The following is a 26,956-nucleotide window of genomic DNA, read 5'->3' on the forward strand; positions in this document are numbered from 1 at the left end:
CTTTCCATTATTATAGTAATTTTTGTCAAAATGTTTTTATCACTTATTTTTTATCAGTAATCTCCAGTATTACCTTGATTAATATTCTTTTGCTCAGTTTCCAATCTATCCTTTTAAGATTTATTATCAATAAAATATCCTTTAAATATTCTCCATAAATCATGGAGACTAAAAGGTATGTGCTTTCTGGTTACTGATGGTCAGAGTGCAGAATTCATATATTTAAACTTTTACTCTTAGTTCATAGGGAAAAAAATGCCAGAGACACTCATTTTAAAAAAAAGAAAAAAGACTTTTTCATATTAAAAAAAAAAAAAGAATATTCTATTACATGCTACTGCTGCTGCTAAGTCGCTTCAGTCGTGTCCGACTCTGTGCGACCCCATAGACAGCAGCCCACCAGGTTCCGCCGTCCCTGGAATTCTCCAGGCAAGAACACTGGAGTGGGTTGCCATTTCCTTCTCCAATGCATGAAAGTGAAAAGTGAAAGTGAAGTCGCTCAGTCGTGTCCAACTCTTAGCGACGCCATGGACTGCAGCCCACCAGGCTCCTCCATCCATGGTATTTTCCAGGCAAGAGTATTGGAGTGGGGTGCCATTGCCTTCTCCGCTATTACATATTTATTTATCACACAAAGTAGGAACTTAGAGTATCATAAATCACATTTTATAAAATAAAAATAATCTTTTTGAGGAGAACTAATACAGTACCATTTATTTTAGACATTTGTACACTAATATTCAAACACATAAATTCCTTTAGGATTACTGTTATTTGTGCTTTAAATTCTGGTACTATTAGATATTAATAATATTAAGTAAGAACTATGTTACTATAAATTTGTAATACCATATATAAATCTGTGTATGTTGTATTGTATTGTATTTTCTGTACAATTCCCAAATATCCATGATAAACTGACAGTCAAGTGACTGAAAACAATGCTTAAAATTATTCATCTTTAATGAAAAAGATGGGGTTATTCTAGAAACATGTTTGATCCATCACTTAAGAGAAAAAACACTGCTCAAACATATTTGACATTAAGCATGTTAGTTAACCTCTGGCCCTATCTTTAAGACAGAGATAATATTCGCCTTGCATGCAAGGTTTGAGGGTGGAGCAGGGGAATTTGTATGTAGAAGCCTTTGAAAACTGTACAGTATTTTATAAATGTATGCAGTATTTATTATAATTTCACCTGTTTTCCCAGTTGCCGAGCACAGATTGGACAAGGTTCTGGATTAATACCTCCTGATGTTTTGTCCTGAGACTGTCCAAAAAAGAAGAAATAAAACACGTATTAGTTACATTTTAAAAGCTCATACATGTTTTACAACTCATTTATAAAGGTAAATATTGGCAATTGAATTAAAATAATAATTGAGATGACCTAATAATTCATATATTACCTAATATTATCAATCCTGAGATGTACAAATAAATTTATTTAAGGAGTGAACAAAAACATGGACACAATTTTTAATATCACTTGTGAAAGTTGTCATATTACTATATTTATGATTTTTTGTGATTATAGAAGGCAAAATAAAAAGCAAAATATTGATACAATTTAGCTAAATTCTCAAATTTTACTTTCATGCTAGATTTTTTTTTTGATAAAGAAATAGGTATTCTGCATATCCAGTTGGCACAGGATCACAGACATGGGAAGAGGCAGCATTTATTCACATAATTCCTTATTAATGCTGATTTCTTCTCAGGACCCTTTCTCTAATTTCACTAAGCAGAAATACTATTAATTTGAGAGCTATCTACGCCTGGAAATCATGTCAAAATAGCTTTTCAAAATCTCCTTAAAAACTGGAAGACTTCCAAAACAAACTCATCAAAATGAACAAGTTTTAAAACTGAGGACAACAAGATAAAGGAAAATAAATTAGACTCATAGTATTACTAAACTGTTCTTGATTACCCTTTGACTTTTATAAGCAGGAAAAAAAAAGTAAATTGTGCATGGATTCAGCAGTTCTAATGGTTAAAACAACTCCATTAACTATAATGTAAGTATGCAAGCATTTAAAAAAGTTGAACTGAATTATCCTTTCCCTTTTTAATTAATGATTTATTTCAGGTAATATGTAACAAACCACCTCAAACCTTAGTGGCTAAAAAAAACATTTATTTCTTCTGATTCTACCGGTCACCTGGGTAATTCTGGGATGGGCTGATTTGCCTCGGGCTGGCCCCACACTTATGTCTAGCAGTTGGTAAGAGTTGGTCTGGGGAGAGGGCTAAGTTGAGGTATTTGCTCCTCAAGAATGGAACCTGGGCTTCTTCACTTAGTCTGAGAGTCCAAAAAAACAACACAACTGGGAGAATGCCAAAGTGCATTACTGTTGTTTAGTCCCTAAGCTGTGTTTCTTTTGCAACACCATGGGCTGTAGCCTGCCAGGCTCCTCTGTCCATGGGATTTGGAGTGGGTTGCCATTTCCTTTTCCAGGGGATCTTCCAGACCCAGGGAATGAACCTGTGTGGCCAGCATTGGTAGGAGGATCCTTTACCACTGAGCTACCTGGGAAGTCCCCAAAGTGCGTAGACTTTTCAAATCTCTGCTATGACACAAGGCCAAAAGCAAATCATCCTGCTAAGCCCAGAGTCAGCGTGGGAGCAGAGTAACTAAGAGCATGCACAGAAGAGAAGGCATTACTATGTTATTTTATAAACAGTCTACTATTTGTTTTCTCTTCTAATTTGCTTAACATAAGAATTAGCATTTTTTCCATAAAGGGCCTGGTAGTAATATTTTAGGCTTTGTGGGCCATATGATCTCTGTTGCAACAACTCAACTCTGCTATTACATAGCACAAAAGCAGCTGCAGACAATACTTAATGAATGACAATAGCTGTGTTTCAATAAATCTTTAAAATTAAAAAAAACTGGTGATGGGTTGGATTTGTCCTATGTGTAGTAGTTTATGGATTCCTATTTTCCTTCATTTATAAACTATTTATTTCTATTTTTAGTCAAATGGGTTTTCCCATATAGATTATATCTTTGGGATTTTAACCTTTTAAAAAATAATTCAACATATAGAGGATATCAACTTATTCTATAACTAAAAAAAAACGATCAACTGTCTCTTAATTTTGACCCTCATATTTAAAGTACAGAAATCTTATGTCATCTGGATTTTTGCATGAGACTGACCTCAAATTTTTCTCTTTTGTTTTTCCCCTGCCAAAATAGCAATCATAGTATTGTAATATAAAAATATTAATAGCAAATACCTAGAAATGGTTTAATAAGCCAGGAAACACTTTAAACATTTACATATATTAATTCATTTAATCTTACAAGGAGTCTGACAAGAGTATTACTATTCTTATTTTACAGAAGGGACAAAGAGAAGAAAATAACTTGAAAAAAGTCCTATATTTAGAAAATAGTGGCTTCATGATCCAGCTTGCACTGTCTAGGTCAAGAGTCTACCTTCTGAATGACATGCTATTTTACTGATAATGAATGTTTTTCATTTTGTCATCACTGAGATTTAATGACATTCACTCAAATGTTATTTTGCACCAGTTTTTCAGGACCAATTGTAGTCTACTCTTTGCTTCATTTTTCCTATCCAAAAATCTTCTACTCTGATAAGTTCTCTGATAAGTAACTTCTCTGATAAGTTATTTTGTTAACTGTCACATTTATGCTTGCCAGAAAGCTGAATTACATTCATCCATGTCTGATAGAGTACTTTGCTTACTACTTAGAAAATATGCTGTGAATTACATTAAATACTTCATTGTCATGTCCTCTTATTTAGTAGGTTTCCAAACACACTGCACAATTTCAGATAACAAATTAAAAAAATCTGTGCATGCATTAATGGAGGCAGGTGTATGTATTATACAGTGCAATCTTCACCAGAGGTATGCTGTAATGCATTAATGGAGGCAGGTGTATGTATTACACAGTGCAATCTTCACCAGAGGTATGCTGTAATGCATTAATGGAGGCAGGTGTATGTATTACACAGTGCAATCTTCACCAGAGGTATGCTGTAATGCATTAATGGAGGCAGGTGTATGTATTACACAGTGCAATCTTCACCAGAGGTATGCTGTAATGCATTAATGGAGGCAGGTGTATGTATTACACAGTGCAATCTTCACCAGAGGTATGCTGTAATGCATTAATGGAGGCAGGTGTATGTATTATACAGTGCAATCTTCACCAGAGGTATGCTGTAATGCATTAATGGAGGCAGGTGTATGTATTACACAGTGCAATCTTCACCAGAGGTATGCTGTAATACTATCTATCGCTGTTCAAGGTTTTGAACTAGTCTGTTTACATTGTGCCATGCTATATACTCATACCCTTTACATTATCTGTATAACATATTTTCTATAGACGTCATCTTCTTTTCTGATCTGCACAGGTACTGCAGACATAGCTAGTGTTCTGACATGTAACTAACACAAACAAAAAATGATGAAAAAAACACCTATAGCATTAATTATGGGACAAACAGATTAAATAAAATGAGTCAATAAAGTGGTTTATTGATGGTGTAATATGGGAAAAAGTAACATCTTTTAAAAACAATACCTTTTCCAAGTTAGTTAGGTAAAGAAGCTGCCCAAGCTTTTTCTGCAGCTGGGATGTAGCAACAGCTTTATCATTTAGTAGTTTTATACGATTCTGTTCTACCTAAAAAGTAGAATAAAACATCTTTATTCTAAGATAGTAACATTATACTAAACACACACAATTCTTCTATTTTAATTCATCCTTTCAACATTTAAGAAGCATATTTAAGTGTGAAAACTCAAATGTGCAAAATGGATACTAGAGAATATATTTTAAAAAATACATATATTTTGCTGTATAGAAGAAATAGTATATAATGAACATTTCTAAGTTTTTCTAAGTTACAGTCTCCAAGCTTTACAGAAACAAGATTTAAAAATATAAGGAACAAAAACAAGTAATAAAGAAAATTATATTTTTAATAGGAAGAGGAAAGTTTGGTGAAGTTATTTTTTAAATTCTGAGATATAAAGAGGGATTTTACAGATAGTAACCTGTCAAGTTTTCTGGGCTCCAAAATCACTGCAGATGGTGACTGCAGCCATGAAATTAAAAGACGCTTACTCCTTGGAAGGAAAGTTATGACAAACCTAGACAGCATATTAAAAAGCAGAGATCTTACTTTGCCAACAAAGGTTCGTCTAGTCAAGGCTATGGTCATGTATGGATGTGAGAGTTGGACTATAAAGAAAGCTGAGTGCCAAAGAATTGATGCTTTTGAACTATGGTGTTGGAGAAGACTCTTGAGAGTCCCTTGGATTATAAGGAAATCCAACTAGTTCTTCCTAAAGGAGATGAATCCTGGGTGTTCATTGGAAAGACTGATGTTGAAGCTGAAACTCCAATACTTTGGCCACCTGATGTGAAGAGCTGACTCACTTGAAAAGACCCTGATGCTGGGAAAGATTGAGGGCAGGAGGAGAAGGGGATGACAGAGGATGAGATGGTTGAATGGCATCATCGCCTCGATAGACATGGGTTTGGGTGAACTCTGGGAGCTGGTGATGGACAGGGAGGCCTGGTGTGCTGCGGTTCATGGGGTCGCCAAGAGTTGGACACAACTGAACTGAACTGAACCTGTCTATATCTGTTCATCATTTAGCAAAGGAAAACAGGGCAAGGTAGGTTCTTGGCCACTCTTTGGGGAAGACTTTTCCAGTTCTGAAAATGCTGGGGTAACAGGACACATGTCTAAAAACTGACCAAGAATATCTTCAGGTTTTTGCACACAGAAAATGCTCAAGAATAGATGAATATGCAATATGAAAGAGAAACACATAAACGTGCAAATGTACCAAATCAGTGATGCTAAGCACACAATAGATGTGAAATTGCTCATCTTTGACCTACAAAAACAGAAACATCATAGGGTTCAAACTAAGAGAAGTCAGGGAACATTTATTGAAAACATCACTGTCCTGATCTCTTCTATGTGTCTCAGATTTTTGTGACTATCTATTTGCTGTGCTCTTTTCTGTGATTCACTTGTAGATTACCTCATGTGGTTCAATGATATGAAGAACTGGTGGGTTGGGCTTTGGCTCCCGAGGATCACGGACTCTCAGTCGTTCTGTAGCCATTGCAAGTTCATCAACAGCAGACACACGATTCCTCAGAGCCATCCAGTATTCATGAAGCAACTGAAGGAACAGAAAAGACAGTGGTAGAGCACATAATTAAAACTGGTTAATATCACTTAGAATCTTCAGTGAGGTCTTAAGACATAAATAGTTTTTTCATTAGGGTCTAAGGTGCAAGCAATCTTGGGCCATTAGGGGGATGAAGTGTGACTGGATAATCTTCACAGGACACTAGAGTATATTGCTTCTTCAGAATCTAAGGAACAGCACATCCCAAGATTTCTTGGTAGGATCAAAGATTTTTAGAGCTCAATACTAGACTGGTGGAATCTCTGCTTTATTTTCTAAAGAAATACTTTTTATTATAAAATATTTCACATTCTCAATTTTAATATGTATATAGGATAATGAAAATATTAAAATACACAACTGAGTCTGCATCATCCAAATCAGGAAAGAGAATGTCAGCTCCTTAGAAAGCCTCTGTGTTCCTTCTCAACTGCCTTGATCTCTTGCCTCACACATTGTTCCTTCAACCCCCAATGATGAGGTAACCACTATTCTGAGCTGGACTTATTATTCTGTACTTTTCACTGGAGTTATATTAATCTACACATACTTAACAATCTGGTTATATAAGTTTCTGAAATTTGTAAAAATGGTATCAGTCATTATAAAATTTTTTGATATGCTGTCTTCAATAACATTATGCTCTAAGTTAGATCCTGATGTGTGAAACAGTATCTCATTCATTTACACAGTCTAAAAGGGTTTACTCTGCAATGTCACAGAGAAAAAAATGTACGAAGATCCGGGTGAATGCGTGATAAGCATTCCTCTGACACAGAATATGTGGCTAATGTGAGCTCAAAGGAAGACTGCAGGGGCAAGTGAAAACTGTATACAGTACTGTCTTCTTCCATGACCTGCTGTGATTAGTGGTGTTAATATGCTTTTGCTTTTAGAAGAGTAATGTGAAGAGAAAAAAATTACTACAAACCAACACTTTGGACTCTACAGAAGTATCATTCCCTAAACTATTAAACACATGAACTGATAGACAGCTTCTCTTTCTTGAGAGAAATTTTTATTCTGCTTTAAAAGGAAGAACTTTAAATGAATAAAAGATATCAAATGGAATTATAATGGCATAAATTAAACAAAAACCTATTTATTTCCTTCCCCATCTCACTTGCAAAATAGGACAAGGGATTAACAAATCTACATAAAAAGAATTCCAGTAGTCACGTATGAATTTGAGACTTGGATCATCAAGATAAAGAAAGCTGAGAGCTGAAGCATCAATGCTTTTGAACTATGGTGTTGGAGAAGACTCTTGAGAGTCCACTGGACTGCAAGGAGATCCAACCAGTCAATCCTAAAGGAAATCAGTCCTGAATATTCATTGGAAGGACTGACACTGAAGCTGAAACTCCAATACTTTGGCCACCTGATGCAAAGAATTGACTCATTAGAAAAGACCCTGATGCCAGGAAAGATTGAAGGCAGGAGAAGGGGACAACAGTGGATGAGAGAGTTGGATGGCGTCACCGACTCGATGGACATGAGTATGAGCAAGCTGTGGGAGTTGGTGATGGACAGGGAAGCCTGGTGTAGGGCAGTCCATAGGGTTACAAAGTCGGACATGAACTGAATTGATATAAAGGAAAATTCAAAATTAATAAATTCTAGAATCTCAAGTACAGAATTTCATGAAGTTATTAAAGTATGAATATGAAGGGTCCCTTTATGCATTATTAATTGCAATGGTTTCTAGTCTTGTATGTTGAGAACTATTTACTAAGTTCAGTCTTCAAGGTTGCTGATGTTTGGTTGTTATTTACAGAACAAAAGCAAAACAAAACAAAAAAGGAAACAAAGTAATACTCTGATTTCAAAGAATAGCAGTGTAAGGTCAAGCTAAAACAAGAATAACATACTTTCAAGGCTAAATAGAAGGTTTCATTTAAATTTCATTTTAGTTATTATTTTTAGCAATTTAATAAATAGAAATTGCTTATTTCTTCAGTATATTTATTATTAATTAGTACAATCATTACATTTCATGGAAAGATAAATTATGACACCTCAACTTTCTGAAGCAGATTTTTAAAAATTGAAGAGAGAAAAAGGAAAGTAGCAATTAAAATTAATGTAGAGGTGGAAGGAAGATTTAAATAACTGTTACCTTATATTCCTTCTTCCAAGCTTCAAAGAGATCCATTGAATTACTTCCCTCATCAATGAATTCAACATCAAATCTGTGAGATTTTGCAAATGACAGTAGTGCTTTCATAGATCGCTCTGTCTCACTTATTGCCCACAGGCCACGGTTGGTGGTAGTTATTCGATCATCTACCAGTCCCTCTTCATCTTCTATCATCTCCTCAAATATTGCAGTCTGGCCTTTGACTCTGAAGATGTTTGAGAAGAAAACCACAATAACTACTGTCAGTGGGTAGCAAGTACCGTAAACATGATATTGGCAGAATCAACAGAAAAGCAAGGTCAAAAACAATTATTTCATCAACAATATTGACAACTTTCAATGTCATGTCTACAAGATCACGCTAGCAAGCCTTTGGAAAAACCACAGAGCCTTGAGGCATCACACATTTGACCAGTGTTCTTTTAAGAGCAATCTGGCACAGTAAAAATTGGCTATAAATTCCAGGCTAAAATTTTACTCTGAGAATTAAAATACAAAACACAAATTACCACTTATCAACCATACAAACAGAAAAGGCCATAAGATGACCTGAAAGTACACTATTTTCTTCTTACTTTCTTTTTTTTTTTTTGAGGCAATCACAACTTAGCCTTTTCTCAATTTCCATGTTTGTAAAATCAGGATAATTTTGCTAATGTCATGGTTATACATATCTTCAGTTTACAAATGAGGATCTTGAGGCTGAGAGAAGTCCACTACGTGCATTAGTGAGCAGGGATCTGAGTTCAAATCTGTTGTCTGGACAGTCTGTGTCCGCTCTTCAAGTTAACACATACTACTATTAACACAAGACATGAACATTTACAGGGTAAACTTCAGCAAAGGGGAAACTGAGCATGTTACATGGTCAAATGCTAACGTTTATAAATTGATCGAAAAAGAGAGAGAAAAAATATTACTTTGAGGAAAATATGAATCCTATACATTAAAGTACCAAGTCTTAGGACATCCCTAGTGGTGCAGTGGCTAAGACTGAGCTCCCAACGCAGAGGGCCCAGGCTCGATTCCTGTCAGGGAACTAGGTCCCACATGCCACAACTAAAAAGATCCTGTCTGTTACAACTAAGACCCAGGGCAGCCAAGTAAGTAAATAAATAAAAATAAATATTAAAAAAACCCCACAAAATATGCCAACTCTTGTAAAATGTTCATTTTACTCTATCAGAGAACTTACGTGTGAGAAAATAGTTTTGACTCATACTCTGTGAACAATTCATCAGCCTTACAAAAGACACAGCTGGAAAAGAAAAAATTATGAGAGAAAGAGTCACAGACATATCTGGCAATCAGGTAATCTCTAAAAGAGGCTGAGTATTTTATACTTCACATTTTCGTTACAAAAAAATATGCCATTTTAGAGAAAAAAAAAAAAGTACATAGTCCTCTGGTATGTGGTCTTAGAGAGGTTTTTATTTTTTAAGTTAGATTAACAACACATATCTATTTCTATCTGAATTCAAATGAAAATAAGTTTTATGTGAGCCACTGTTTCTTCTCTCAGAAGAAAGCTAGCTCAAAGGAATGACACTGTCCACCAGGTGATTTCTGCTATTACCCACCAGTTGAGAGGAAGTCTGACTGGTCGGAGATGGCAGATTGTTGCAGACTCAATAACATGCCGAGATGGAGGTCCCTCCAGGTTTTTTACAGCCTCTCTCACTTGCTTCTGGAACTTACTGAGCTCTTCCATATGTGTTGTCAGTAAGAACTGAAGTCCTCGGCAGTCATGGAATCTGATTCCCATCACCAGCACCACACACAACAAAGAAAAGAATAGTAGGTCAATTTCTTGAAAATTCAAAAAGTGGTTGGCAACGTGTTAAAGAAATTGCAACGTTTTACCAAGTCACACCTGGGTGAGTTTAACTTAGGCATGTATGCAGCTGGTAAACAAAGAATAATAACATTGGGTAGTCCACTATAAAAGATAACAAAAACATCTGATAGTTGCTGGCCTCAGAACCAAAAAACAGTAAGCAAAACCTATGTTCTGCCTCAGAGGCAGACATCTGCCTCTGATGTCTGTGAAAGATCAGAATTGTCACATTTTTTTCTTTTTAACTCTGACTGATGCTACCTGACATCGATGCTCTTTGTGGAGAGGTGGTGACTGCAGGATGAAAAGTAAAGACAGAAAAGTGAGAAGAAAGAAGAAAAATGGCCAACAGTTATTTTCCATATTACCAGGAACTTGTACATATCCACATGTATTTTAATTAACCATTTACTAAATGCCAGCCACTTTGCCAAGCACTTCTCCTGTTAACCTCAAAAGACATCACGGTCCCCACGATGTAGATAAAGCTTAATGAATCAAAGCAATTTAAAGTTAGAAAGCTACGTGGCAGAACTAAGAGTTAAATTCAAAAGCTGTTAACCAATCTGATAAACTGTAAATGAACCAGGTTAAGACAAAAAATTTGTGGTTGTGTGTGTATGCATTTCTGAAAGGAAAAACAAAGCCTAGAATAATAAGAAATTAAAAAGTAAAAAAAATATAAATGGGATTTGTTTGATTTTTAGGTTAAGACTATACCTGACCTGCCTCTTGAGAAACCTGTATGCAGGTCAGGAAGCAACAGTTAGAACTGGACATGGAACAACAGACTGGTTCCAAATAGGAAAAGGAGTACGTCAAGGCTGTATATTGTCACCCTGCTTATTTAACTTATATACAGAGAACATTATGAGAAACGCTGGGCTGGAAGAAGCACAAGCTGGAATCAAGATTGCTGGGAGAAATATCAATAACCTCAGATATGCAAATAACACCACTCTTATGGCAGAAAGTGAAGAACTAAAGAGCCTCTTGATGAAAGTGAAAGAGAGTGAAAAAGTTGGCTTAAAGCTCAACATTCAGAAAACTAAGATCACGACATCTGGTCCCAAACTTCATGGGAAATAGATGGGGAAACAGTGGCAGACTATTTTTGGGGGCTCCAAAATCACAGCAGATGGTGACTGCAGCCATGGAATTAAAAGATGCTTACTCCTTGGAAGGAAAGTTATGAACAACCTAGACAGCATATTCAAAAGCAGAGACATTACTTTGCCCACAAAGGTCCATCTACTCAAGGCTATGGTTTTTCCAGTGGTCATGTATGGATGTGAGAGTTGGACTGTGAAGAAAGCTGAGCGCCGAAGAATTGATGCTTTTGAACTGTGGTATTGGAGAAGACTCTTGAGGGTCCCTTGGACTGCAAGGAGATCCAACCAGTCCATCCTAAACTCCTTTTTCCACCAGTCCTGGGTGTTCATTGGAAGGACTGATGTTGAAGGTGAAACTCCAATAGTTTGGCCACCTGATGTGAAGAACTGACTCATTTGAAAAGACCCTGATGCTGGGAAAGATTGAGAGCAGGAAGAGAAGGGGACGACAGAGGATGAGATGGTTGGATGGCATCACCAACTCAATGGACATTGATTTAGCTGAACTCTGGAAGTTGGTGATAGACAGGGAAGCCTGGCGTGCTGCGGTTCACGGGGTCGCAAAGAGTTGGAAACGACTGAGCGACTGAACTGACTGATATCCTTCTTCCTAAAATCCATGTACCATTCTCCAAATTGTTCATAAGCGACTACTCTTGTTCCTAAAAGGCTTTCCCAATATTTCACATTAGTCTGTTTCTTTCTGTTCATGGAGTTTATTACAACATTATTCATTTTTGTACTCTGTTGCTGTGTTAGTTGCTAAGTCATGTTTGACTCTTCTGTGACCCCATGGACTGTAGCCACTAGGCTCCTCTGTCCATGGGATTTCCCAGTCAAGAATACTGGAGTGGGCTGCTATTTCCTCCTCAGCAGATCTTCCTGATCCAGGGATCAAATCCAGATCTCCTGTACTGGTATGCTATTCTTAGTTGCTCAGTTGTGTCTGACTCTTTGTGACCCCATGAACTATAGCCCACCAGACCCCTCTGTCCATGGGGATTCTCCAGGCAAGAATACTGGAGTGAGCTGTCATGCTCTCCTCCAGGGGAACTTCCCAACCCAGGGATCGAACCCAGGTCTCCTGCGTTGCAGACAGATTCTTTACAGTCTGAGCCACCTGGGAAGTCCCAGTACTTTGTTTATGCATGCTCATATTTCTCAAATTACTTCTAACTCTTGTCTTCTCATTAAACTAACGGTTAGAAGGTAAGAATTAGGTTATATCTCCTTTTAAAAAACATGTATAATAGACAGAATAGCTTCTCAGTATTGCTAAAAAAAAATTACATAGAGATACTTAAAATTAGGTTAGTTATGAATACTATTCACAAAAAGAAAACAAAGTTTTTTATTTGTAACATTAAAAATTTAAATTGCTCTTCAAAAACTAACTTTTGAACCAACAGGAAGAAGTGGGTTTGGAAAAATTCTCTTGACTGACTCAGATCTGAGCACGTAAGTAAGGACTGAAAAATATCCTTACAAATTAGCATTTACAAGTCTTAGTGATGCTCTCTCTTGCAGGTCTTAAATGAAGAAAAAAAGATAATAATAGATGGTAACTCTAAAACACCATACTAATGGTAGGTAGTATTGTAAGTAAGCACTTTTTTCTAATCTTAACAACAATGCTTTGTGGGTTTATAGATGAAGAAACCAAGGCAGAGAGAGCTTATATAACTCTCCTAAGAACACAGAGATAATAAGGGGTGGAACTGAGGTATGAACATAGGCAGTTTGACTCAAGAACCTACTTGCACTCTTAATTACCAAGCTAAACAGCATTCCTTAAGAATCATTAACAAGTAAACAGGAGTACTTTGGTTTCTGAGATAAAAATTTCATTAAAAACCAGAGCAGCTGTGTTACGATGATGTCTGAATACATACAATCTAAAACAATATTAACTTCAAAAATGTATTTTCTTTTTATTTACATTTAGTGCTTTTAAAATTCATGTTTGTGTAATGAATTATACATTTAATGTTTCCTATATGCAGGTCAGGAAGCAACAGTTAGAACTGGACATGGAACAACAGACTGGTTCCAAATAGGAAAAGGAGTACGTCAAGGCTGTATGTTGTCACCCTGCTTATTTAACTTATATGCAGAGTACATCATGAGAAACGTTGGGCGGGAAGAAGCACAAGCTGGAATCGGAATTGCCGGGAGAAATATCAATAACCTCAGATAGGCAGATGACACCACCCTTATGGCAGAAAGTGAAGAGGAACTAAAAGTATCTTGATGAAAGTGAAAGTGGAGAGTGAAAACGTTGGCTTAAAGCTCAACATTCAGAAAACGAAGATCATGGCACTTGGTCCCATCACTCCATGGGAAATAGATGGGGAAACAGTGGAAACAGTGTCAGACTTTATTTTTCTGGGCTCCAAAATCACTGCAGATGGTGACTGCAGCCATGAAATTAAAAGACGCTTCCTCCTTGGAAGGAAAGTTATGATCAACCTAGATAGCATATTGAAAAGCAGAGACATTACTTTACCAACAAAGGTCCATCTAGTCAAGGCTATGGTTTTTCCAGTGGTCATGTATGGATGTCAGAGTTGGACTGTGAAGAAGGCTGAGCACCGAAGAATTGATGCTTTTGAACTGTGGTGTTGGAGAAGACTCTTGAGAGTCCTTTGGACTGCAAGGAGATCCAACCAGTCCATTCTGAAGATCAGCCCTGCGATTTCTTTGGAGGGAATGATGCTGAAGCTGAAACTCCAGTACTTTGGCCACCTCATGTGAAGAGTTGACTCATTGGAAAAGACTCTGATGCTGGGAGGGATTGGGGGCAAGAGGAGAAGGGGATGACAGAGGATGAGATGGCTGGATGGCATCACTGACTCGATGGACGTGAGTCTGAGTGAACTCCGGGAGCTGGTGATGGACAGGGAGGCCTGGCGTGCTGCAATTCATGGGGTCGCAAAGAGTCGGACACAACTGAACGACTGAACTGAACTGATTGGTCCTTTTATAGCCATGAGACCTCAAAATATTTAATAGGGGATATATTCTAATATGGAGATTTACAACTTCTAAAAGTAGTTTCTGTGTGATTTAAGAAAAACAAATTCAACACATATAAAAATATCTTTTCTTTATCAGCTGATTCCACAATGCCGGCAGAACACTTTAGGACATAGCTTTAACACGAGGTAAAACATTGTGACGTAAATAACTTGTCCGGGGATGGTGATTCTTGGGCTTAACAGGAAAAAGGGACTGCACTCAAAAGCAGTTAATATTTGCCAAGAGAATGCACTGGTCATAGCAAACACCCTTTTCCAACAACACAAGAGAAAACTGTAGACATGATCACTACCAGATGGTCAACACCAAAATCAGATTGACTATATTCTTTGTAGCCAAAGATGGAGAAGCTCTACATAGTCAGCAAAAACAAGATGGGGAGCTGACTGTGGCTCAGATCATAAACTCCTTATTGCCAAATTCAGACTTAAATTCAAGAAAGTAGGGAAAACCACTAGATCATTCAGGTATAACCTAAATCAAATCCCTTATGATTAAACAGTGGAAGTGAGAAATAGATTTAAGGGATTAGATCTGATAGAGTGCCTGATGAACTATAGATGGAGATTCATGACACTGTACAGGAGACAGGGATCAAGACCATCCCCATGGAAAATAAATGCAAAAAAAGCAAAATGGCTGTCTGAGGAGGCCTTACAAATAGCTGAGAAAAGAAGAGAAGCCAAAAGCAAAGGAGAAAAGGAGAGATATACCATTTGAATGCAGAGTTCCAAGGAGAAATAAGAAAGCTTTCCTCAGTGATCAATGCAATGAAATAGAGGAACACAACAGAATGGTAAAGACTAGAGATCTCTTCAAGCAAATTAGAGATACCAAGGGAACATTTCAGGCAAACATGGGCTCAATAAAGGACAGAAATGGTATGGACCTAACAGAAACAGAAGATATTAAGAAGAGGTGGCAAGAATACACAGAACTGTACAAAAAAAATCTTCATGACCCAGATAATCACGATGGTGTGATCACTCACCTCGAGTCAGACATCCTGGGATGTGAAGTCCAGTGGGTCTTAGGAAGCATTACTACAAACAAAGCTAGTGGAGGTGATGGAATTCCAATTGAGCTATTTCAAATCCTAAAAGATGATGCTGTGAAAGTGCTGCATGCAATATGCCAGCAAATTTGGAAAACTCAGCAGTGGCCACAGGACTGGAAAAGGTCAGTTTTCATTCCAATCCCAAAGAAATGTAGTGTCAAAGAATGTTCAAACTACCGCACAATTGCACTCATCTCACGCGCTAGTCCACAGAAGGCAATGGCACTCCACTCCAGTACTCTTGCCTGGAAAATCCCATGGACGGAAGTCCTGGTAGGCTGTGGTCCATGGGGTTGTTAAGAGTTGGACATGACTGAGCGATTTCACTTTCACTTTTCACTTTCATGCACTGGAGAAGAAAATGGCAACCTGCTCCAGTGTTCTTGCCTGGAGAATCCCAGGGACGGTGGAGCCTGATGGGCTGCTGTCTATGGGGTCGCACAGAGTCGGACACGACTGAAGCAACTTAGCAGCAGTAGCACATGCTAGTCAAGTAATGCTCAAAATTCTCCAAGCCAGGCTTCAGTACTATGTGAACTGTGAACTTCCCAATGTTCAAGTTGGATTTAGAAAAGGCAGAGGAACCAGAGATCAAATTGCCAACATCCGCTGGATCATGGAAAAAGCAAGAGACTTCCAGAAAAAAACATATATTTCCGCTTTATTGACTATGCCAAAGCCTTTGACTATGTGGATCACAATAAACTGTGGAAAATTCTGAAAGAGATGGGAATACCAGACCACCTGACCTGCCTCTTGAGAAACCTGTATGCAGGTCAGGAAGCAACAGTTAGAACTGGACATGGAACAACAGACTGGTTCCAAATAGGAAAAGGAATATGTCAAGGCTGTATACTGTCACCCTGCTTATTTAACTTATATGCAGAGTACATCATGAGAAATGCTGGACTGGAGGAAGCACAGGCTGGAATCAAGGGTGCTGGGAGAAATATTAATAATGTCAGATATGCTGAGGACACCACCCTTGTGGCAGAAAGTGAAGAACTAAAGAGCCTTTTGATGAAAATCAAAGAGGAGAGTGAAAAGGTTGGCTTAAAACTCAACATTCAGAAAACGAAGATCATGGCATCTGGTCCCAAACTTCATGGGAAATAGATGGGGGAACAGTGGCAGACTATTTTTGGGGGCTCCAAAATCACAGCAGATGGTGACTGCAGCCATGAAATTAAAAGATGCTTGCTCCTTGGAAGAAAAGCTATGACCAACCTAGATAGCATATTGAAAAGCAGAGACATTACTTTGCCAACAGTGGTCCGTCTAGTCAAGGCTATTGTTTTTCCAGTGGTCATGTATGGATGTGAGAGTTGGACTGTAAAGAATTGATGCTTTTGAAGTGTGGTGTTGGAGAAGACTCTGAAGAGTCCCTTGACTCCAAGGAGATCCAACCAGTCCATCCTAAAGTAGATCAGTCCTGGGTGTTCATTGGATGGACTGATGTTGAAGGTGAAACTCCAATACTTTGGCCACCTGATACAAAGAGCTGACTCATTTGAAAAGGCCCTGATGCTGGGAAAGATTGAAGGTGGGAGAAGTGGGTGACAGAGGATGAGATGGTTGGATGGCACCACTGACTCAAGGGTCATGAGTTTGGGTAAACTCCGGGAGTTGGTGATTGACAAGGAGGCCTGGTGTGCTGCATTCCATGGGATTGCAGAGTTAGACACGACTGAGTGAATGAACTGAACTGAATACTGCATATACTTTAGAAATGAGAAGTATATCAGATTCTATATGATGAAAAGAATGATTATACTAAGGTACATCCAAGTTAATAGTGACAAATGGAAAATGGAGCATATCTTTTTAGGGTGGTAGTAGACATTTGGAAAAGTTTTTAGAAGAGCAAAGGAAAATGCTTTAAATATTTAACAGACATTCTTACTGAATTTTTCACTGAAAACCAGCTTTAATGCCAAGGCTGACCTCTGACTGGGATGTGATCTGAGAGGCGGACATCCTTCCACCCAGAATCCAGTTCTGCCACAACACCTAAGTTCCCCACACTAGGCTGACATCCCTTTCGGTTAAACCACTGAAGGTACTTTTGACAGACTATATCTGTTCTTTGGAAAGAATTATTCGCCATTCATACATCAAGAGCAATAATCCAATATATCTATCTTAAAGAATTTTAAGTGTTAATAAGAAGAAAGACGGGAAGACAAAGACTCTAAAATATAAAACTGCTCACTGTGGCACTATGAGCTCAGCTCTCAGGGAATGAATGACATAGGGAAATGGGAATGGCTTACCCCAAGGGCAAAAATCTCCAAGACAGAACCTATTTCAAAACTCTGCTTCAACTTGGTTTTAAGCAACTTTATCCAACAAAGATACAAAAAAATACTTCAAGCAGATTAAAAAAATAGAAAAAAAAGCACACTAAAAAAGAAAACATTTAAAAATGACTAATATAAAGGAAAAAAGGTTTATCTTTTAGATTTATACCTCATATTTTGGTTTGAAATATACACTTAACAAAATATAAAATTCAGATGTTCATAACCGCAGTATGTTATGATCTTTAACTGGAACTCTTAATACCAAATGATCTGAATATTTGGGATGACTACTAATATAATTATCCTGTTTTGTGCTACTCTCTTACTTCTCCGACATAGAAAGCTTGCCAGTTTGTTGCTTGTAGTTGCTGGTTATTTCATTTCTCACTCTTTGAGCAAGTTCCTCTTCAATACCAAATTCTATTGCTCTTTGTATCACATTCAGCCACCAAGGAGAATTAGAATGAATCTGTAAACAAGATAATTAATATCTTTTCAGTACTCACTATATTTCTATCACTGAAAAGGGTTCTAAAAGGAACAATAAATGCCACTCTCAGGAAAATCACAATAGTAGTAGGGAGACAAATAGACATGTTGGCTATACAATGAATGAATACAACATCTGCATATATAATTAAATAGAACACCTATTTCATGATTACTCTAAATGAGTGAGAATTTATTGTACATACATGTATAACAAAGCTGTGCTAAAAAAAATACTTTAAAATTCAGTATTCACTCTATATATCTGAAAAGGTAACAGGTTTCTTTCTCAGCATAATAAAGACTTCATGCTTATCCTCAACTAACTGAACAAGATTCTACTCAATGAATAATCTATGGTAATTAATAAAATTATATGCCTGAATACTAATTAATTAATGAATTAGGAAGAATAACACGTGGTGTAACTGATTGAAATCAAAGACTAAAAGTGTATTTGTGTAGCCTCCTCTTTAAACTTTGCGATTGACTTCATGAAAGAGAAATTTTAGAAATGACAAATGGCACATATTTCATAAGAAAAATACTTATAGTTCTAATATTCCAAACCTTGAAAGATTTTGGAAACACGCACATCTAAGATCAAAAGAAGGTTGTGGACGTCTAATTTCTTCAAAAGACAACTTGTTACATACCAAGGGTAGAGGAAACCCCACTATACCTTAAGAAATCAAAGAGAATAACCTCAAAATAGGTGATTTATCTCTGTATCTGTTCATTTAATCAATAAACACTGTTAACAGCAAATAAACCTTTATTGTGGCCCAGGTACTATATGGGCTTCCCTTGTGGCTCAGCTGTAAAGAAGCGCCTGCAATGCGGGAGACCTGGGTTCGATCCCTGGGTTGGGAAGATCCCCTGCAGAAGGGAAAGGCTACCTACTCCAGTATTCTGGCCTGGAGAATTTCATGGACTGTATCGTCCATGGCGTTGCAAAGAGTCAGGCACGACTGAGCGACTTTCACTTCACTATACTAGGTGCTAAGAATTCCAAGATAATAAGAAAGCCTAAGTTTCTCCCCAGATCAGAACATAAACCAAAATGTTGTTGTTGTTCAGTGTCCCAGTCGTGTCCGACTCTTTGAGACTACATGGACTGCAGCAGGCCAGGCCTCCCTGTCCCTCACCATCTCCTGGAGTTTGCCTAAGTCCATGCTTATTGCATCGGTGATGCTGTCCAGCCATCTCATCCTCTAACGCCCTCTTCTCCTTCTGCCCTCAATCTTTCCCAGCATCAGGGACTTTTTGAATGAGTTGTCTGTTCACATCAGATGACCAAAATACTGGAGCTTCAGCTTCAGCATCAGTCTTTCCAGTGAATATTCAGGGTTGATCTCTCTTAAGACTGACTGGTTTGATCTCCTTGCTGTCTAAGGGACTTTCAGGAGTCTTCTCCAGGACCACAGTTGGAAGGCCTCAATTCTTTGGTGTTCTGCCTTCTTTACAGTCCAGCTTTCATAACCATACGTGACCACAGGGAAGACCATAGCCTTGACACTGTGGGCCTTTGTTGACAGGGTAATGTCTCTGCTTTTCAACACAGTCTATATGTGTCATCCCTTTTCTGCCAAGAGGCATTCGTCTTTGATTTCATGGCTGCAGTCACCATCCACTGTGATTTTGAAGCCCAAGAAGAGAAAATCTGTCCCTACTTCCACCTTCTCCCCCTCTATTTGCCAAGAAGTAATGGGGCCGGATGCTATGACCTTAGTTTTTTAATATTTAGTTTTATGCTGGCTCTTTCACTCTCCTCCTTCACCCTCATCAAGGTGCTCTTTAGTTCTTCTTTGCTTTCTGCCATTAGAGTGGTATCATCTGCATATCTGAGGTTGTTGTTTTTCCTGCCTATCTTGATTCCAGCCTGTAACTCGTCGGTCTGGCATTTCTCATGATGTGCTCAGCATACAGATGAAAGAAACAGGGTGAGAGCAGATAGCCCTGTCGTACTCCTTTCTTAATCTTGAACTAAACAGTTGTTCCATACAGGGTTCTAACTGTTGCTTCTTGACCTGCACACAGGTTTCTCAGGAGACAGGTAAGGTGGTCTGGTACTCCTATCTCTCTAAGAGCTTTCCACAGTTTGTCATGATCCACACAGTTAAAGGCTTTAGCGTAGTTGATGAACAGAGAGATGTTTTTCTGAAATTCCCTTGCTTTCTCTATAATTCACTGAATGTTGGCAATGTGATCTCTAGTTCCTCTTCCTTTTTGAAACCCAGCTAGACATCTGGAAGTTCTTGGTTCGCATAATGCTGAAGCCTAGTGTGCAAGATTTTAAGTAAGACCATACTAGCTTGAGAGATGACTGCAACTGTTTGATGGTTAGCACATTCTTTGGTGGTACCCTTCTTGGGAACTGGGATGAGGACTGACCTTTTCCAGTCCTGTGGCCACTGCTGGGTCTTCTAGATTTTCTGGCATAATGAATGCAAATCCTTGATGGCATCATCTTTTAGGGATTTGAATAGTTCTGCTAGAATTTCATTGCATCCACTAACTTTATTAACAGTAGTGCTTTTTAAGGCCCAATTGACTTCGCACTCCGAAAGGTCTTCACACATTATGTGGAGAAAAATGTAAGTAAGGAAAATTATATACATACCTTTCTCTGAAGATCACGGATAGTCTGCTGCACAGGCAACAAAGCCTGCTGGGCTTCTGCAACTTCTGTGTTACACTTGCTCATATAATGCTCTCGTAGCTGTTTGGCCTGTGTTGAAACATGAAACAAGTATAAACTTTCGCTCCAGGTCAAGAAAATAATCTAGTATGATTCAAGAACAGTGTGCTTATTTTATTTATTTAAATCTGTTTAATTTAACTTAAGCATTAAACTCAAGTATACTGTAGAGAATGTAAAACCCATGCTCAGTTCAGTTCAGTTCAGTCGCTCAGTTGTGTCCAACCTCTTTGCAACCCCATGAACCGCAGCACGCCAGGCCTCCCTGTCCATCACCAACTTCCGGAGTTCACTCAGACTCATGTCCATCGAGTCAGTGATGCCATGAAATTAAAAAAATTAAAAAAAAACCCATGCTAGAAGTTCCTAATATGTATGTTGAAGAGAATTTATCTGGAGGCCACCTTGACTTACATTTACCTGTAAGTCATATAATATAAAAAATTCCAAGGATTTGCTCTCCAAATTCTAATTTTTTAATTAAAAAAAAAAATGGGAGGAGGAAGAACAGTAACATTTTAAACTATAAGGCAAAGCAGGAATACATTTTAGAATTTCTTGTCTCATTCAGTTATCATAATTCCTTGGAATTACTTCAGTTTAGAACACTTGAGAATATACACTAACACAGGTTTTGTGAACTGAACTGTGTTCCCTCAAAATCTGTATGATGAAGCTCGAACCCCCAATGTGACTATATTTACATACAGGGTCTTTAAGGAAGTGATTGAGTAAATGCACATACATGAGATGATAAGGGTGGAGCCCTAATCCAAAATGACTAGTGTCCTTAAAAGAAAAGGAAGACACACCAGGGATGCAAGTGCACAGAGAAAAGGCCATATGAGGACACAGTTAGAAGGCAGCCGTCTACCAGCCAAGGAGAGAATCTTTAGGAGCAACCAACCCTGATGATACCTTGGTATTAGACTTCTAGCCTTCCCTGATGATTAATGGTGTTGAGCATCTTTTCATGTGCATGTTGGCCATATGTATGTCTTCTTTGAAATAATATCTATTCCTATCCTGTGCCTATTTTTTAACTGCCTGATAAGGGGTTAATATCTAAATCCCTGATAAGAGGTCAGCATCTAAAGTATATAGACAACACATAAAACTCAATATCAAAAAAAAACCTAATTAAAAAATGGGCAGAAGACCTGAACAGACATTTTCTCAAAGAAGACACAGAGATGGCTAATAAGGCACAAGAAAAGATGCTCAAAACTACTAATTATTAGAGAAATATGAATTACAACAGCAATGAGGTATCACCTCGCACATGTCAGAATGACTATATCAAAAAGTTTACAAATAACAAGTGTTGGGGATAACATGGAGAGAAAAGAACCCTTGCATACTGTTGGTGGGAATGTAAACTGGTATAGCTACTAAGGAAAACAGTATGGACATTCCTCAAAAAAACTATATATTGTACCATATGACTCAGCAATTCTACTCCTGAGTATACAGATGGAAAAACAATGAAAACACTAGTTCAAAAAGATACATATATTCTGATGTTCAGAGCAGCACTATTTACAATTAACACGATAAAACCCAAGTGCCCATCAACAGAGATGAATGGATAAAGAAGCTGCTGTAAATATTTATAGTGGAATATTATTCAGCTATAATCAAAGAAAGAAATTCTGCCATTTGCAGAAACATGGATGGATGCAGAGAATATCATGCTCAGTGAACAAGGCAGAAAGAGAAACACAAATATTTTATCATATTACTTACACTTGGAATCTAAAAAATAAAATGAATATATATGCAAAACAAAAACAGGCTCATAGATATAGAAAACAAACTACTACTGGTTGCCACTGGGGAGATGAAAGGGGACAGGACAAATCTGGGGATGAGATACAAACTACCACGACATATAAAACAGAAGAGCAACAAGCATATATTGTATAGTACAGGGAATTATAGCCATTATCTTGCAATAGCTTATAATGAAGTATAATCTATAAAAATACTGAATCACTATGCTGTATACTGTCTCATAAACTAACTATAGTAGTAGTAGTAGTGTTAGTTTGTTCAGTTGTGTCCAACTCTTCACAGCCCCTGGACTGTAGCTTCCCAGGTTCCTCTGCCCATGGAATTCTTCAGGCAAGAATACTGGAGTGGGTAGCCATTCCCTTCTCCAGGGGATCTTCCCGACCCAGGGACTGAATCTGGATCTCCTGCACTGCAGGCATATTCATTACCATCTGAGCCATCAAGGAAGCCCCATATCAAATCAACCATACTTCAATTAAAAAAAAGGAGAGATTGTCCTTTCCCTACTGAATAAGAACTATATAAAAAAGATCTTCACGACCCAGATAATCACGATGGTGTGATCACTCACCTCGAGTCAGACACCCTGGAATGTGAAGTTAAGTGGGCCTCAGGAAGCATTACTATGTACAAAGATAGTGGAGGTGATGGAATTCCAGTTGAGCTATCTCAAATCCTAAAAGATGATTGCTGCACTCAATAAGCCAGCAAATTTGGAAAACTCAGCAGTGGCCACAGGACTGGAAAAGGTCAGTTTTCATTCCAACCCCAAAGAAAGGCAATGCCAAAGAATACTCAAACTACTGCACAATGGCACTCATCTCACATGCTATTAAACTAATGCTCAAAATTCTCTAAGCCAAGCTTCAGCAATACGTGAACTGCAAAATTCCAGATGTTCAAGCTGGTTTTAGAAAAGGCAGAGGAACCAGAGATCAAATTGCCAACATCCACTGGATCACTGAAAAAGCAAGAGAATTCCAGAAAAATATCTGTTTTATTGACTATACCAAAGCCTTTGACTGTGTGGATCACAACAAACTGTGAAAAATTCTGAAAGAGATGGAAATACCAGACAACCAAACCTGCCTCCTGAGAAATGTGTATGCAGGTCAAGAAGCAACAGTTAGAACTGGACATGGAACAACAGACTGGTCCCAAAGTGGGAAAGGAGTATCAAGGCTGTATTTTGTCACTATGCTCATTTAATTTATATGCAGAGTACATCATAAGAAATGCTGGACTGGATGAAGCACAAGCTGGAATCAAGATTACCAGGAGAAATATCAATAACCTCAGATACACAGATGACACCACCCTTATGGCAGAAAGTGAAGAACTAAAGAGCCTCTTGATGAAAGTGAAAGAGGAGAGTGAAAAAGTTGGTTTAAAACTAAACATTCAGAAAACTAGGATCATGGCATCTGGTCCCATCACTTCATGGCAAACAGATGGGTAAATAGGGGAAACAGTGACAGACTTTATTTTTCTGGGCTCCAAAACCACTGCAGATGCTGACTGCAGCCATGACATTAAAAGACATTTGCTCCTTGGAAGAAAAGTTAAGACCACGCAAGACAGCATATTAAAAAGCAGAGACATTACTTTGCCAACAAAGGTCCATCTAGTCAAAGCTACAGTTTTTCCAGTAGTCATGTATGGGTGTGGAAGTTGGACTATAAAGAAAGCTGAGTGCCGAAGAATTGATCCTTTTGAACTGTGGTGTTGGACTCTTGAGAGTCCCTTGGACAGCAAGGAGATCCAACCAGTCCATCCTAAAGGAAATCAGTCCCCAATATTCACTGGAAGGACTGATGCTGAAGCTGAAACTCCAGCTTTGGCCACCTGATGTGAAGAACTGACTCAATGGAAAAGACCCTGATGCTGGGAAAGCTTGAAGGCAGGAGGAGAAGGGACGACAGAAGATGAGATGATTGGATGGCATCACCGACTCAATGGACATGAGTTTGAGTAAACTCCGGGAGTTGATGATGGACAGGGAGGCCTGGTGTGCTGCAGTCCATGGGGTTGCAAAGAGTTGGACACAACTGAGTAACTTAACTGAACTGAATCTTGGTTCTTTTTTATAAATTAACTGACCATATGTGGGTGGGTTTCTTTCTGGGCTCTTTCTGTTCTTTCCCATTGATCTATGTATCTGCTTTTATATCAACATCATACTCTTTTAAATACTATAGTTTTATAATATAGCTTAAAATCAGGGTGCATAATGCCTACAGCTTTGTTCTTCTTTTTCAAGATGACTTTGGTTATTCAGGATCTTTTCGAGTTCCACACAGATTTTTGGATTGTTTATTCTATTTCTGTGAAAAATACCATTGGAATTTTAATAGGAATTAAACTGAAAGTGTATACTGGCTTGGGCTGCATAAACATTTTAACAACAGTAATTCTTCCAGTCCATGAGTGTGAGAAATGAAACTTCTATTAAGTCACCTAGTCTGTATTTTGTTATGGCAGTCCTAGAAGATTAATACAAAAAGGATTAAAAAATTGGGGCCCTTTCAACTTCTCAAAACAAAAAGGATCATGTTATTTGCAAAGCAACAGAAACACTGAAAAACTTTATTCCTGTAAGTTTCCACTAGGAAACTTAGGGAAATTCACTTTTGTCCATTTAATTGAAATACTTAACTGACTCTGGAAACTATTTTATGAATGAAGAAAGGGGATGATCAGAGGCTATGTGGACAGTGGGAGAAAAACTGGAAAGACTACTGAACTGAAAATCCCAATACTCCACTCAGTAGTGGGACGAGCCATAAGAAATTGCCAACAGTAGACCACTCCTGACTTACAACAACAGCAATTTCATGAAGTCATTCATTTTCCTAGGCTTTAGTTACTTCATCTACAAAAAGAGGTGGTGGAAATGATTTCTAGAATTTCGTCCAGCTTTAAAATACCAAGGCTTCATATCATGTAAGAGTTAGGCCAAAGTGATAAAGTGATTTCCTTGGAAATACATCTACATAGTATGAACCCTCCACCTCATGATGCAATTTTCCTCTTCCTGTCACAACCTTCCAATTAATATCCATTACAATTCCTTGGTTGTAATTAGCTGGTCATTAGAGCTGTCTACTAATAGATAGGACTGTCTCCCAGAGAGCTTCCTGTCACTGAAAGCATTTAACAGAGTGCCTGATTACATATAAAGATTAGACACCTGCACTGGGAATAAAATTTCACTTGCAAGTTTTCATATACTTTTTCACTTGAAAATTTCATACACTTGATGCTAGATTACTATCTAGCATCTAGCTAGATTCATACTTAAAAAATACCTACATACTTACTTACAAGTACATACTTACAAAATCTCATTTTTTTATCCTCTTAATTTACATAAAGGTTCCATTTACAGGTTCAGTAGTTTTCAAACACATCTACTACTCTTTTGCTTTTAGGTTTGCCATCTTTCTGATCTTTAATGAGGCAAAAATTCACTGGGGAATTGGCATAAGTGTATTAAAACTATTTTACGTCATTGTTTCTAACGAGAGGCAATATTCATTGCAGAAGGAATTTCTTTGAGGACATAAGTTATAGTGAAAATTTGAGTTTATTTATTGCTTCAAATAATACACTGAAGGGTGGAAAAGGTAGAAAACTTTATTTTTACTAAACTAAACCTTTGGCAGGTCTGTCATCAAATCAACATGATTTCCTTTAATTTGTTGTTTATTTACATCCTGTGCTGTTGGCTACCAGCAGCCATGTCTACAACAAGCAGTTGCCACACAGCTGCAAGATTATCAAAGAAACAAAATAATATGGAATGTTGCTATTCTATGCCACCCAAAATCATCAAAGCAAAGTTTGGAACATCAAAGCAGCAAAGAAACATGATTACCTTTTGATTTCCTAGGATGTATCAATTAGCCGGAACATGAACTCTGAGAAAAAATTCTTTTATAGGCAGAATGAAAAAAAAAAAAAAAAATTACCTCTTCCTCAAGTCTGCCATCTCTCAGGGTAGGAGGTATCCCTGGATGCTTGGCTGTCAACAATTCCATCAAGTTATGCGTAGCATGAAGTCTCTACAAACACACAAAAGGCAGCAATTATGACAGCCAATGCAGTGGACTCTAAGGGGAGAATCTACTATCACTAAGGCATACAGAACACTAATAATGCATTTAAGGCCAAATCATCGGATTCTTTTCCTTTAAAAATAACTTAGATACCAACTTTCTTCAGAGTCAGTTTTACTGTAATTATCTTAATTCATAATGATGTAAATTTTCAGTTAA

The 26,956-nt window shown here is 37.8% G+C and overlaps 1 protein-coding gene across 4 annotated transcripts in view; it reads right to left on the reverse strand.

Moving 5' to 3' along the window:
- Nucleotides 1-26,956, reverse strand: part of SHPRH (SNF2 histone linker PHD RING helicase) — a 91,672-nt gene that overhangs the window by 26,448 nt on the left and 38,268 nt on the right. For all 4 annotated transcript variants that reach the window (XM_059889925.1, XM_002690300.7, XM_010808665.4 and 1 more), the window contains 9 exons: nt 26,651-26,743; nt 20,808-20,915; nt 18,022-18,164; nt 9,928-10,101; nt 9,543-9,605; nt 8,327-8,552; nt 6,055-6,198; nt 4,577-4,678; nt 1,202-1,273 (listed from right to left, as the gene is read on the reverse strand). In XM_059889925.1, coding sequence (XP_059745908.1) covers nt 1,202-1,273; nt 4,577-4,678; nt 6,055-6,198; nt 8,327-8,552; nt 9,543-9,605; nt 9,928-10,101; nt 18,022-18,164; nt 20,808-20,915; nt 26,651-26,743 — 1,125 coding nt within the window. The remainder of the gene's footprint in view (nt 1-1,201; nt 1,274-4,576; nt 4,679-6,054; nt 6,199-8,326; nt 8,553-9,542; nt 9,606-9,927; nt 10,102-18,021; nt 18,165-20,807; nt 20,916-26,650; nt 26,744-26,956) is intronic.

Source organism: Bos taurus, chromosome 9 (genome assembly GCF_002263795.3).
Source record: "Bos taurus isolate L1 Dominette 01449 registration number 42190680 breed Hereford chromosome 9, ARS-UCD2.0, whole genome shotgun sequence".
Classification (NCBI taxonomy): Eukaryota; Metazoa; Chordata; class Mammalia; order Artiodactyla; family Bovidae; genus Bos; species Bos taurus.